The sequence below is a fragment of the Protomyctophum parallelum genome (genome assembly GCF_964188405.1).
Source record: "Protomyctophum parallelum genome assembly, chromosome: 3".
Lineage (NCBI taxonomy): Eukaryota > Metazoa > Chordata > Actinopteri > Myctophiformes > Myctophidae > Protomyctophum > Protomyctophum parallelum.
This window is the reverse complement of record NC_139698.1, coordinates 6,903,362-6,918,706: the sequence shown is the minus strand read 5'-3', so window position 1 is coordinate 6,918,706 and position 15,345 is coordinate 6,903,362. Positions and strand designations below refer to the sequence as shown.

The 15,345-nt window shown below is 45.9% G+C and overlaps 1 protein-coding gene across 1 annotated transcript in view; it reads left to right on the top strand.

Annotated features, from left to right (window-relative positions):
* Positions 1–382: 382 nt before the first annotated feature.
* The window catches only part of LOC310856510 (neuronal acetylcholine receptor subunit alpha-7-like), a gene marked incomplete at both ends in the record, with an annotated part of 24,491 nt that continues 9,528 nt past the window's right edge, over positions 383–15,345 (top strand). Inside the window, 7 exons of the mRNA XM_083761982.1 lie at positions 383–529; positions 1,362–1,406; positions 1,818–1,927; positions 3,787–3,866; positions 11,273–11,440; positions 12,539–12,733; positions 14,494–14,580. Of these exons, the coding sequence (XP_083618108.1) occupies positions 383–529; positions 1,362–1,406; positions 1,818–1,927; positions 3,787–3,866; positions 11,273–11,440; positions 12,539–12,733; positions 14,494–14,580 (832 nt within the window). The remainder of the gene's footprint in view (positions 530–1,361; positions 1,407–1,817; positions 1,928–3,786; positions 3,867–11,272; positions 11,441–12,538; positions 12,734–14,493; positions 14,581–15,345) is intronic.

Here is a 15,345-nt window from a genome sequence, read left to right as displayed (position 1 = left end):
CATTGGCAGCTTTCTAATTGGTCCCTGAGCGACCAACCAGCAGCAGGCTCATTAACAGCAACAACCAAACAAACCATGTTATGCCCAGTAGCTATCCACACTTTTCCTGGGCTGTGTGTGCGCTCCAGTTCCTGTTGATTTCATTGGATATCGTTGGTCATCTGACCAGTTTAATTGGCTTTCATTGGATCAAATCGACAGGAACTGGAGCACACACAGCCCAGGAAAAGTGTGGATAGGCTACATATTGCACTATTTATAGTTTAAAACAAGAATTGAATACATTAAGTATCAATACGAGAAAAAACATGTTTTATGGTTTTTGTTTGTTCCCTTGCTCTTCTTCTTCTTCTTCTTCTTCTTCTTCTTCTTCTCCTCATGCATGCCAGTGTCAGAGCAGGGCCCTCAACAGCGCCACCTACTGAGAGAGTTGCTGAGACATTACAACCGCATGGAGAGACCGGTGGCCAACGACTCACTGCCTCTGACCGTACGGCTGTCCTACACGCTGCTACAGGTCCTGGAGCTGGTACGCATACATAATGCATATAAACACTATGGTATTGATTCATTTAATGTGGCCTACTATAGTAGATGATTCTGACCTGAGATCAGATTCTAAAAATGTCTTCTACATCCTGACAGTTTTCTGAAAAAAAGCTATGTTTCTATGTCAGTCGTTCTTCGATTTTTTAAAAATAGCAGACCTACAAGCTCATAGCGCGCCACTCGGTGGCGCGCTATGAGCTTGTAGATCTGCTATTTTTAAATGGCTAAAGCATAATGTAATGCTAACACCAAAAGGGGTTCCCGCGTAAAATGGGTCAACACTCTAATTACCACCTGTTCTTCACTGACAAACTGATTAGAGACTCATGTGAACCTATTTCAAACTGTGTGAGACAACTATACGTAGAATAGAGTCCATTTAAGGAATGACCATCTCTTGTTACTCCTGAAACTCTGTACACTGCTGAAAGTATAGAATATTATGTGTGGGAGATGTGTGTGGAGAGGGCTGAGGGAAGCTCTGAAACTCTGCACACTGCTGAAAGTATAGAATATGTGAGGGACATGTGTGTGGGGAGTTAAAGTAAAGTATAGAATATGTGTGGGAGATGTGTGTGGAGAGGGCTGAGGGAAGCTCAGGAGAGAGACCCGAGTCTCTCTCTGGTGTAATGACATATACAATAAAAGAATGGAGTTTGAATCCTGATGGCTGAGTCCTGCTTCTTCCTGATGTTGTTTACTTACTCAATAGTGAGACCATTAATTCCCATTGCAACACGCACGCACGCACGCTGATTGTAATAGTTCTTCCTGGTACAATTAATTTACACTCCTCTGTCTCGTCGTTTCAGGATGAGAAGAACCAGATATTGATAACCAACGCCTGGCTGCAGATGGTGAGCGCATGTGAGTGTGTGTGAGTGTGTGTGTGTGTGTGTGTGTGTGTGTGTGTGTGTGTGTGTGTGTGTGTGTGTGCGTGCGTGTTGAGATCAAAAGCACGTTTTACAGTACTGCTCATATAGATTCCACCCCTCGAAGACGTAGCTGATATCTTCGATTAGCATGGCTGTATTAATACGGCCGATACAATCACGATAGGGTGCATAGATTCCATTCTAAATGATATTGCAGCCATTTCACGATTCAACGATTGTTTGCGATTTCGATATTAAGATGTTTTCTTTTTATAAAAATATATAAACGTGTGTGTTTTCTGCCTCTGCATGTTTGTTTATTTATTTACTGTGGTGTGCACGTGTGCATGATTGCGTGTGTGTGTGTGTGTGTGTGTGTGTGTGCGCTCTCAGCAGTGGTATGACCACTACCTCCAGTGGAACCAGTCAGACTTTCCAGGAGTGAAAAATCTTCGCTTCACCACCGACCAGATCTGGATCCCCGATATACTGCTGTACAACAGGTACTACTGTACTACAGCACTACTGTACTACACCCCGATATACTGCTGTACAACAGGTACTACTGTACTACACCCCATATACTGCTGTACAACAGGTACTACTGTCCTACACCCCGATATACTGCTGTACAACAGGTACTACTGTACTACACCCCGATATACTGCTGTACAACAGGTACTACTGTACTACACCCCGATATACTGCTGTACAACAGGTACTAATAATAATAATAATAATAATATCTGGGATTTATACAGTATAGCGCTTTTCTTGATTGTATATAGTCATAGCACGCCATAGTACAGATGTATAGCATAGTAGTATAGATATATAGTTTATATGTATAGTCTCATAATATAGATATTCCACTGTTACTTTCTTAGCTTACGCATGTTTCATGATAAATGCTTTTTATGTGATGTATTCCCATGCTTTTTGTTCTTGCTTAAAGGAGAATTCCATGCTAGAATGCTTTCTTATCTTTCTTACCTTTCTTTGTAGTTGTTACGTCCCCACCAAAGAGGTCCAGGTGTTTTTTTGTTCAAAAACTCCTTATTGGCTATTTTCCCTACCATAAGCCCTCAATGAATTGCATTGCATTGAATGGGAATTGAATGGGGCTATGGGGTGTTATGCTAGTTCGCTTATTTCCATCGAAAGAAGTAGTAAAGTGTGCCGCTTGGGATATTATTTACATTATGAAGAGATGATATATAGAAAGAAATTATAATTTTGAGCAATGGAAATAAGCGAATTAGCACAACACCCCATAGCCCCATTCAATTCCCATTCAATTCAATGCAATTCATTTAGGGCTTATGGTAGGGGAAATAGCCAATAAGGAGCTTTTGCACAAAATAACACCTGGACCTCTTTGGTGGGGACGTAACGACTACAAAGAAAGGTAAGAAAGCCTTTTAGTATGAAATTCTCCTTTAATGTAAGTCGCTCTGGATTAAGAGCGTCTGATAAATGCCTAAATTGTAAATTGTAAATTGTAAGTTGTCTTGATACTTAAAGACGCTTTACATGTGTTGGGGTGTTGGGGGAGGGGGGGAACAAGAGAAAAGGACAACTTTATTAGAAAAAAACAATTAGAATAAAACCAATTAAACAGTGCATATAACAAGTTTTAAAAACACATCAGCTTGTGAATGCGATTGTGAACAGGTGGGTTTTCAGTGCGGATTTGAAGGTGGGAAGTGAGGGGGCATCTCGGATGTGTTTAGGGAGAGCGTTCCAGAGGGTAAGGGGCGGCCACAGAGAAGGCCCTGTCGCCCCAGGTCAGGTTTTCCGTTTGATCCTTTTTGGGATCTCAAGGAGGCCGGCGTCGCTGGACCTGAGGGAGCGGGATGGGGCGTGTGGCTTGAGGAGATCGGAGAGGTAGGGGGGGGGGAGCCAGGTTGTGCAGTGATTTGTAGGTGGTGAGGAGTCGATTCGTTGTTTGACGGGGAGCCAGTGGAGATCATGAAGGTACTACTGTACTACACCCCATATACTGCTATACACCTTCCTGTACCTACATGACTGCCTGCCTAAATATGTCCTAAACCGCCCCCCCTAAGGGTGCTGGCCTTTAAGATTAAATGCTAGCAATAATGGAAGCAATGTAAAGAAAACAAATGTAACTATTTCATTTATATATATAAATGCCTAATTGTAAATTGTAATTGATATACTGCTGCACACCAGGTCCACACGATATATTTCTGTACAACAGCGCACGCACGCACGCACGCAAGCACACACGCACGCACGCAAGCACACACGCACGCACGCACACACGCACACACGCACGCACGCTCGCTGCATGTGAGGTCAGCTGGCCTGAACTTTGACCTCTGGTGTGTGTCCACAGTGCTCATGATAAGTTCGACGCCACCTTTAAGACCAACATCCTGGTGAACTCTAGTGGCCACTGTGAGTACCTTCCTCCAGGTAAGAGTGCGCACAAACGCACGCACACACACACACACACACACACACACACACACACACACACACACACACACACACACACACACACACACACACACACACACACACACACACACACACACACACACACACACACACACACACACACAATGTATATGCAATGAATATAAAGGTATATATTCATGTGATTTCACTTAATTCAAATATCACTTATTTTTTTGTTTTGTTGTGATAATCCTCTCTACTATAGAGTGTGCTGTGACCATATAAGGAGTTCCTCCCTGTCCCCAGTTAACCCCTGGGGGGGTCAAAAAACCGTAGGTTTCATTTTTGGCTCTCTATCCTGATTGGATGAAAGGCTTAGGTCCCAGCCAAGAACGAAACCTAAGGTTTTTTGAGTGAAATCACTGAATATACCTTTAAATCGTGGGAGTTAACATCACCTATTTCAGCATTTTTCAATAATTATGTTCCCCTACTTGGATTTCTTAGGACTTTTGATATGTTATTACTAGCATATATTTATGAAACAGCTTAAATGACAAATGTGATGAGGTCAGCACATTTGGGCAAGTGGCTATATGGCTGCTTTCAGCCCAAGGAGTGTATTTTGTGCACAACTAATGCTTGGAATGGATTCAGAATCATGAAAACCCCCTAGTTTGACACGTCACATGCTACTTAAAGCAAAAGGAACATTTTTGCCAGCCATATGATGTTAACGGTATAGGGTCACAAGAAACCACACAAAACTAAAAAGATTGCCCAATAATAACAGCCGGTCAGCAAGTGGATTCATGAATGTATGCATATGGACAATATTTTAGGCCAATAAAAAAGACTATAATTATACCACATTTCCCACTTTAATCCATTCAGGCCTGAAAAAATGACAATTTTCTGAAAGATTGAGGCACATTTTAACGATTTTTCAAAAATAGCAGACCTATATACAAGTTCATAGCGCGCCACTCGGTGGAGCGCTATGAGCTTGTAGATCTGCTTGGATTTCCTGTGTGGAGTTTGCATGTTCTCCCCGTGTCCCCTAGGGTAGGTACCCTCACAAAAAACATGCAGTAGTCCTGGTCTCTAAACTGCCTCCCCCTGGCCAGCTGGGGCGCCTGATGGAGGGGAAAGGAACTGGTTGGAATAACGTGTTCCTTCCACGCGCTACGACGTCCAACCAGGGAAACTCCCCCCCTGTCAGGTGTAAAGGAGCGACTTGGACACTCAGGCATGAAGGAAGCATGAGTTCAAGTCCGTTGCTCTCCCCTTGTCCCCCATATATGGGGACTAGGTTGGCGGAGGGTGTGTAGAGCCCAGGATCACATTAGATAATTGACACAGGGGTGAAAAATGGGTTACAAAAATCGTGGGATAAAAATATATATTTAAAAAAAACAAAACACCAAAAGGGGTTCCCGCCCCAAAATGGGTTAAACAAAAGGAGCCTGTCGGGGAGAGTTTTCCACCCACACAGCCAGTAACCAGGCTGGGTTAGGGTAGCGGTGATGGATGAAGTGTCATGAAGAAGCAACGCGTTGTCAGCACAATAATGCGCCGTGCGTACGCCTGATAAATGTGCCACGTTGCACTGTGTTTCTATCAGCTTACACAGCCTTACATTAAAACAGCCTTGTGGGCGGACCCCAGGACACCACACATCTATCATGCATGCCCATGCATGGAGCATTAAGGCTTAACCCTAACCTGACTCCGCCAGAGGGGGCAGCAGAGAGTACACTGGGTTCCCCCCCCCCCCCCCCCCCTCCTGCTCCCATCTGGGAACTCTCAGGGTCAGTGGCGTGCACAGATAGACACTAGGGGGTGCTAGAGCACCCCCTGCCCTTTGGCAATTTTGCTCTTAAAAAAAAAGAAAAATGTTTTTTTTTGTTTTCTTAATTTGTAGTGTGTGGAACATGGTGACATTGATCAAATTGATAAAAATTGATAAAAAAAACGCTTCTACTATATTATTTAGGCCCCCACAATCTAAAGCTATGTTTCTATGTCAGTGGTTCTTCGATGAAAGAAATAGCAGACCTACAAGCTCGTAGCGCGCTATGAGCTTGTAGATCTGCTATTTTTCAATAGCTAAAGCACCAAAATGGGTTCCCGCCCCAAAAATGCGCTGCACGCGGTGCCCTTTTTTTCACTTGAGCACCTGCCCCTCTAAATGTCTGTGCACGCCACTGTCTCAGGGTACTGCCACACTGTCAGAAGAGCCGCGGACGTCCTCGGCTGTCCGCAGCTTCCTTTTTCATGTTTTGAGACAGCTGGTGGATGGAAAAGAAGCTCGTCCGTGGAAGTGGAGCTTCTTTTCCATCCACCAGCTGTCCTAAAAACCCGGAAAAAGGAGCTGCGCACAGCTTCTTCTTCTGTCCGCGGCACAAAACCGTTTCCCGCTTATCTCTGGAAACCGGGTCAGGCAGACCTCCATGCTCCGGCCAACCAAACGGCCTGGCCAATCAGAGGCAGCTAGAGGCGGGATCAAGGCTAGGACTGTGTATGCCTCTAGCTGCCGCTGATTGGTCAGGCCGTTTAACAACTAAAAACCCTCCAAAAAAATTGTACTTCTAATTAATGAACGTGACCAGAGCCCACCATTGCATGGTTCAAAATGACAGCTGTTAAAACACCTTGAGAGCACGTACAGGACGGAGTTCTCCGCCCTATCAATTAGTAACGCCCACGTACAGGACGGAGTTCTCCGCCCTATCAATTAGTAACGCCCATGCAGCGCTTAAGACGGAGATTGATCAAAACCGATCGCATCGCTCCACAGGCTGGGAGCGTCTGTTGCAGGCTGGGAGCGTCTGTCGCTCCACAGGCTGGGAGCGTCTGTCGCTCCACAGGCTGGGAGCGTCTGTCGCTCCACAGGCTGGGAGCGTCTGTCGCTCCACAGGCTGGGAGCGTCTGTCGCTCCACAGGCTGGGAGCGTCTGTCGCTCCACAGGCTGGGAGCGTCTGTCGCTCCACAGGCTGGGAGCGTCTGTCGCTCCACAGGCTGGGAGCGTCTGTCGCTCCACAGGCTGGGAGCGTCTGTCGCTCCACAGGCTGGGAGCGTCTGTCGCTCCACAGGCTGGGAGCGTCTGTCGCTCCACAGGCTGGGAGCGTCTGTCGCTCCACAGGCTGGGAGCGTCTGTCGCTCCACAGGCTGGGAGCGTCTGTCGCTCCACAGGCTGGGAGCGTCTGTTGCTCCCACAGGCTGGGAGCGTCTGTTGCTCCACAGGCTGGGAGCGTCTGTTGCTCCCACAGGCTGGGAGCGTCTGTCGCTCCACAGGCTGGGAGCGTCTGTCGCTCCACAGGCTGGGAGCGTCTGTCGCTCCACAGGCTGGGAGCGTCTGTTGCTCCACAGGCTGGGAGCGTCTGTCGCTCCACAGGCTGGGAGCGTCTGTCGCTCCACAGGCTGGGAGCGTCTGTTGCTCCACAGGCTGGGAGCGTCTGTTGCTCCCACAGGCTGGGAGCGTCTGTTGCTCCACAGGCTGGGAGCGTCTGTCGCTCCACAGGCTGGGAGCGTCTGTTGCTCCACAGGCTGGGAGCGAATGTTGCGAGAACGTGAATAACTCTTGATCTAAATCATCCCGTCCAATTCTAAGAAAATTATATTAGGGCCATTAAATAGTTTATTTGATGATGAGCAAGGCAAATGTCCTGTTATTTATCTGCCTTAAGCTCATCATCAAATAAACATTATTTTTCACCAAAGACGGAGAGCCTTGGATTATTTTCTTTTCAAGTCTGCAATTCACATTTTGACAAGCAGTGCTACTTGGAGGAAGGACACCTTTTGTCTATATCAGTATAAATCTTGTTTTGTCTGTGAATTTTGCGCAGGGACGCATACAGTACACGCTCTTTCTCCAGTCTGCTCAGATGCAGCTTGCTGTATACATCTTTTTAACCCATTCTGACCTGAGATCAGATTAAAAAAATGTCAGTCGTTCTTCGATTTTTCAAAAATAGCAGACCTACAAGCTCGTATCGCGCCACTCGGTGGCGCGATATGAGCTTGTAGATCTGCTATTTTTCAATAGCTAAAGCATAACATGATGCCAACACCAAAATGGGTGCCCGGTCAGAATGGGTTAAATGAAGGCACAGAAACAATTGTCACCTAACTAACTGAACCTGAATAAATGCACTATAGCCTTCGATATTAACCTATAAGCTTCAAATGAGACCATTACTCAATTATTGGTACACCTATTCCTATTGCTATATATATGTTATCCATCTTCATCATCCTTCGAGTGCCCTCGAGATCTGCGACACAAGCTGCTTCCACTGGTCTCTGTTGCTCATCGCCACACCAAGTTCATTCACAGTCAGTCCTGTGTCCCTACTCAGGACATCTGGAAAAGTGAGAGGTCGTGTTCCTCTTGATGGGCAGGGTAGTCTCCACAGAAGAATATCCGAAATGACCTGGTCTTTTGCTCTGTGGCAGTGTCCAGCAAAGCGGAGTCTTCTTTCTGCCACCACAACTGAGATGGGGGGGGTGCCTCCATAAATCTGAGCTTTTGTGGGATGGTCCTTCCATGAGAGGTTCTGGACACGCATGAGGAGTCTTGTGTATGTTCCGTCAAGACGATCCCGAAACTCCTTATTCATTGTCCATGTTTCGGCACCATAGAGAAGGATACTTTCCACACAGGCTTTGAACAGGTTGATCTTGGAAGCTCTTGAGATGTCTGACTGCCATATAAGATGTAGCTTATTACAAGCACTCCAGGCCTGTCCTTTCCTTGTCAGGAAGTCCTTTCTGCTACTGACTACGTATGATCCAAGATATTTGAAATCCTCAGTTTCTTTGATGTTCTTTGATGTTATCCATCTTAATGTATATGCTATGTCATTAAAATGCCTTATGTCTATGTATCTGGTGTATTACCGTGTCTGGTTCTATTGCTTATAGTCGTTCTGGATGAAGAGCGTCTGCTTAATGCCTAAATTGTAAACCAGGGGCGGGCAACTTTGACGATGGAGAGAGCCACTATAGTTCCACACTCACTCCAGAGGGCCACTATAGTTCCACACTCACTCCAGAGGGCCACTATAGTTCCACACTCACTCCAGAGGGCCACTATAGTTCCACACTCACTCCAGAGGGCCACTATAGTTCCACACTCACTCCAGAGGGCCACTATAGTTCCACACTCACTCCAGAGGGCCACTATAGTTACACACTCACTCCAGAGGGCCACTATAGTTCCACACTCACTCCAGAGGGCCACTATAGTTCCACACTCACTCCAGAGGGCCACTATAGTTCCACACTCACTCCAGAGGGCCACTATAGTTACACACTCACTCCAGAGGGCCACTATAGTTCCACACTCACTCCAGAGGGCCACTATAGTTCCACACTCACTCCAGAGGGCCACTATAGTTCCACACTCACTCCAGAGGGCCACTATAGTTCCACACTCACTCCAGAGGGCCACTATAGTTACACACTCACTCCAGAGGGCCACTATAGTTCCACACTCACTCCAGAGGGCCACTATAGTTCCACACTCACTCCAGAGGGCCACTATAGTTCCACACTCACTCCAGAGGGCCACTATAGTTCCACACTCACTCCAGAGGGCCACTATAGTTACACACTCACTCCAGAGGGCCACTATATTTCCACACTCACTCCAGAGGGCCACTATAGTTCCACACTCACTCCAGAGGGCCACTATAGTTCCACACTCACTCCAGAGGGCCACTATAGTTCCACACTCACTCCAGAGGGCCACTATAGTTCCACACTCACTCCAGAGGGCCACTATAGTTCCACACTCACTCCAGAGGGCCACTATAGTTACACACTCACTCCAGAGGGCCACTATAGTTACATACTCACTCCAGAGGGCCACTATAGTTACACACTCACTCCAGAGGGCCACTATAGTTCCACACTCACTCCAGAGGGCCACTATAGTTACACACTCACTCCAGAGGGCCACTATAGTTACACACTCACTCCAGAGTATATGCATATTTCTGTTGTAGCAAAAATAGCCGATTAGATCAGCTGTAGATCAGCTGTTTTTGCTATATTTGAATTTAAATCCTGAAAAGTAAATGTTTTATTTAATTTCAAATGCATTTTGTTATATTTATGTTAACTTTATGAACTTAAATGCAAATACATTGGACAGAAAAAAAGACAATAAAATCCTAATACTAGTAGTATTAGGATAATATCAAGTAATTAAAGTTTGGAATTGTAACAGCTGAAATCAATAATAAACCAGTATTCCGAAATTATAAGTTGCGGGCCGCATTAAGTGAAGGTAGGGGCCACATGTGGCCCCCGGGCCGCCAGTTGCCCATGTATGTTGTAAAGTGTAAATGTATTGGTGTGAGGCGTTCATATGTCCCCATGCACAGTCGCACTTAATTCTGTCTTCACTGATTGATGTCACGTCTGTCAGGTTCACTGCATGCCCCGCCCCCACGCCATTCAGTTCAGTGGGGCAGACAGGGCAGGATGGCTTTTTAGTATGTCCATAAAAATGATGGATGTATAAAACAAAAAACTGAAACTGCGCTATAGGCTCACTCCTTCAACTTCAAGCATCGTCTCCTATAGCTTGTGATAGCTTGCTTTAGTCCTGACAAAGAATATCCTATATGCGATAATATACAGTCAGTGACTCTGTCGTAGACACACGGTTGTTAATCTTTTACCTCAGGACCCGGGCGTTTAGTTTTGTTGACAGTCAACCCAACTCATGCAGTGCAGTGGTTCCCCGACTTTGTCATGCCAAGGACCCCCAAATCGACACCAATTAGCTCCATTAGACCCCCGTTTGAAGAGATATGCCGCCAGAGACCCCCATAAGACAAGGCTTTTACGGCTAGCAGTGATTCTCAACCCGTTTAATTTCAAGGATCCCCAGTTTGACATTAATGGCATCTCTGAGAGCCCAATTTGTATTGTAAAATCAATGACCCCGGGGCATCTGGTTAGGATGCCTCTCGGGCGTCTCCCTAGGGAGGTCCTCGAGGCACGTCCCACTAGGAGGAGACCCCGGGGCATCTGGTTAGGATGCCTCTCTGGGGCGTCTCCCTATAAGGAGGTCCTCGAGGCATGTCCCACTAGGAGGAGACCCCGGAGCAGCCACTGAGCCAGGCTCAGTGTTGTGGGTTAGGGTTAGGGTTGTTGATTAGATGTAATGTAAAATGATGATGTAAAACAAACAAAACAAAACATTAAATTATCTTTATTGTTAATGGCATTTAATGCTTGTGTTAGGGACAAGATGACGTATATTTTCCCTTCATTGTCAATGGCGTTTTTAAAACAAACATTGAACTAAAAACACTAGCGCTCCTCAAAAAATGGTGTTAAATAAAATCGGTTAAAATACTAAATCAACAACAAAAACTAAATACTATAAATACTGTCCACAGGGATCTTCGTCAGCACGTGCAACGTGGACGTGCGCTGGTTCCCGTTCGACATCCAGCGCTGCGAGCTGAAGTTCGGCTCGTGGACGTTCGACGGCTGGCTGCTGGACATCCAGCTGAAAGAGGCCGACGTGTCGGGCTTCATGCTCAACGGAGAGTGGGAGCTGCTGGGTGAGTGGCTGCAGCTATAGACCTCCATGAGGCTTCACGGGGGCTGCTGGGTGAGTGGCTGTTATATATAGACCTCCATGCAGGCTTCATGGGAGCTGCTGGGTGAGTGGCTGCAGCTATAGACCTCCATGAGGCTTCATGGGGGCTGCTGGGTGAGTGGCTGTTATATATAGACCTCCATGAGGCTTCATGGGGGATGCTGGGTGAGTGGCAGCAGCTATAAACCTCCATGAGGCTTCATGGGAGCTGCTGGGTGAGTGGCTGCAGCTATAGACCTCCATGAGGCTTCATGGGGGCTGCTGGGTGAGTGGCTGCAGCTATAGACCTCCATGAGGCTTCATGGGAGCTGCTGGGTGAGTGGCTGCAGCTATAGACCTCCATGAGGCTTCATGGGAGCTGTTGGGTGAGTGGCTGCAGCTATAGACCTCCATGAGGCTTCATGGGGGCTGCTGGGTGAGTGGCTGCAGCTATAGACCTCCATGAGGCTTCATGGGAGCTGCTGGGTGAGTGGCTGCAGCTATAGACCTCCATGCAGGCTTCATGGGGGCTGCTGGGTGAGTGGCTGCTATATATAGACCTCCATGAGGCTTCATGGGAGCTGCTGGGTGAGTGGGTGAGTTTATTATGGACAAACAACACTCAGTGTAATGTCTTGGTATTAGTGTTATTTTTCATTAAAGTGTTTTTGGCCACCAGTTTTTGGTGTTTTTTTTTTTACATTTTAAAATAAATGGGTCACCAATTATTTTAATCAGGAAAGAGAACCCATATGAGCTTCAAATTAACAATTATTTCTAATTGTGTCTGCTAATTGTTTTTTTCTTCACTTCCAATTCCAATTTATCCTAGTCTATCCTGATGATATTGCTACCTGCAAATGTATTTTTTGTTCACCAATGTGAGATGGGGATATCCCTGTTTTCGAACAAACAATGATCACTGTCAGAATGCATAGATATTTAACATTTTATTTTAACAAATAAGTAACGACTTACACTATATTTTATTTCATTTTAACAAGCTCGACAAAATGTAACTAAACCGAACTATACTTTTCACGAAACATAATAAAGGTTGGTTGTTTTTGTCTCCCTCTAGAGGTGCCGGGAGGTCGCAACGAGGTGTTCTATGACTGCTGTGCAGAGCCCTACCCGGACGTGACCTTTGTGGTGACCCTGCGGAGGCGGACCCTGTTCTACGCCCTGAACCTGCTGGTGCCCTGCGTCCTGCTGTCCTCCATGACCCTGTTGATGTTCATGCTGCCCGCCAGCTCTGGGGAGAAGATCAGCCTGGGTAAGAACTTAAGGCCTATTCATAGTCTGGATTTTCGGTGGTGAGCTGACCACCGCTCCGGTGGTGAGGTGACCACCGCTCCGGTGGTGAGCTGACCACCGCTCCGGTGGTGAGGTGACCACCGCTCCGGTGGTGAGCTGACCACCGCTCCGGTGGTGAGGTGACCACCGGAGCTGAAATAACGTTGAGCGGTGGTGAGTAAAAACAGAGAGAAGGGCTGGGGCGGTCGCGGTGGTTTGCTCTTCACCGCGGCTCAGTGACGTCATGTTGTAGTTCGGTGGTCACCTAACCACCGAAAATCCAGACTATGTATGAGCCTTTTTAGAAGTATAGGGATGGAGCTCGTTCATTTTTATTGATAACCAGCACCTTATCGATCAGGCTTATCGAGCCGGGGTCTTATCGAGTCCACTATCCAGCATTTCCTATAGATAGATAGATAGATAGATAGATAGATAGATAGATAGATAGATAGATAGATAGCTTTATTGTCATTCAGCAGATACATAAAATGCATAAGAGAACGAAATGTTGTTTCACTGGCTTTTAGTATGCTAGTTAAAAGAGAACTAAAATACTATTAAAATCTAAAATCCACTTTTAAAAACAAATGAATTAAAAAGCACTTTAGTTCATTGAGAGACAGATATCGCACAACAGGAGTCCTTATAGCAGCATATAGGGGGAAAGGCTTTGTGGAAAGACGGGAGACAATAAATTATTAACAGAACCAGTATCTTTTACTGTAAGGGCCTTCAAATACAGTATACGTTTGTAACAGATGGAAGGCAATTGATCTTTTTTTACCAATAAAATAACATTAAATAAACTGTTAACTGGTTAAGTGTACCGTCACTTTAAAAGCATAATTTGTGTTACCCGGAGAGCGCTGGTTGGCAGGTATCAATACACTTTTAGACCAGCATGGATGATTCGATTTATTTCTTAATCACCTCTTGTCTTAATTGTTTAAACATGACGTCATGGGCCACTTTGCTCGATAACGGGCTTGATAAGCCTAAAGCTTATTTTTAACGGGTACTCAATAAGCTTGTTATTGGATTTTTTCTTCCGGGTATCGGTTATCGAGCTCCATCGTCCCTAGTAAGAAGACTCAGCTCTCTCTCTCTCACACAAGAGCAGTTGGCGAAGTCACCTCACAACTAGCCCATTCTGAACGGGAACCCATTTTGGTGTTAGCATCATGTTATGCTTTAGCTATTGAAAAATAGCAGATCTACAAGCTCAGAGCGCGCCACTCGGTGGCGCGCTACGAGCTTGTAGGTCTGCTATTTTTGAAAAAAATCGAAGAACGACTGACATTTTTTAGAATGGGTTCATCAGACCAGTGTGTGTGTCCAGTGGAAACCTCGTATGAATCTGATCTCAGGTCAGAATGGGTTCATCAGACCAGTGTGTGTCCAGTGGAAACCTCGTATGAATCTGATCTCAGGTCAGAATGGGCTAGTCTGGCGTAGCCAGAATAGTGGTCTCACACACTTTTCAAACGCTTCCATCGTACAGTCTGGAGAACAGAAGCTCTGAGACTCACGAGTAAAATATAAAGCTCACACACACACACAGACACACAGACACACACACACACACACACACACACACACACACGCACACACACACACACACACACACACACACACACACACACACACACACACACACACACACACACACACACACACACACACACACACACACACACACACACAAACACACACACCCTCTCTCTCTGTGTCCTACAGGTATTACGGTGCTGCTGTCTCTAACCGTCTTCTCCCTAATGATCGCTGACATCATGCCTGCTACGTCAGACTCCGTTCCACTCATAGGTAAGTAGTGTGTGTGTGTGAGTTGTGTGTGCGCGTGCGTGCGCGTGTGCATTAGAATAGCGGTCCCCCCAGTGGCTCATTGCTGTTCTAAAACGGCTACTAAATCATACTGTACGGCAGCTTCCTGCAGCAACGCAGGAAGCCATCGAGTCACACCACTCTCTGGAGTTATTATTCACCACAACGACAATAACAACAGATGGAAGACAAAAATAATGCAATGTAATTAATGTTACAAATAAAAGTCAGGAATTCAAAGTTTACTTAAAAGTAAAGTACTACGTAAAAGTACAAAAGTTGTGAGCCACTCGCCCATATTGACATCCTTCCACGGGGACCTAAAAATGTACTGTACTGTAGTTACTTTAGCCCACACCCACAGGCAAACAGGTGCTTCTTTCTTCAATATTTGGTGGTTAATACTGGTTATCTTGACTGATGCCTTTCTTAACGTCAGCCCACCATGCATTATTGCAGGCTCCAGCCAAGTGTGCTGTGCTGTGACACTATAAGCTAATATTGGCACTTTGCATATTGAACGTGTCTGGAGTAATATTCCTCAAGAGTGCATGGTCATTAGTTAAATTGGGGAACATTTACATTTAGCTGACGGACATGTCATCCTTGGTCACATTTAGCTGATAGATGTAGCCTCATGCGCTTTTGAGCAACTTAATGCAAGTGGATGGGAGGATAAATCCGGTGCCGTCTCTATTAATATATACTCTAAGGTTAGACCTGACGTAGATTCTAAAAAAAAAGGCT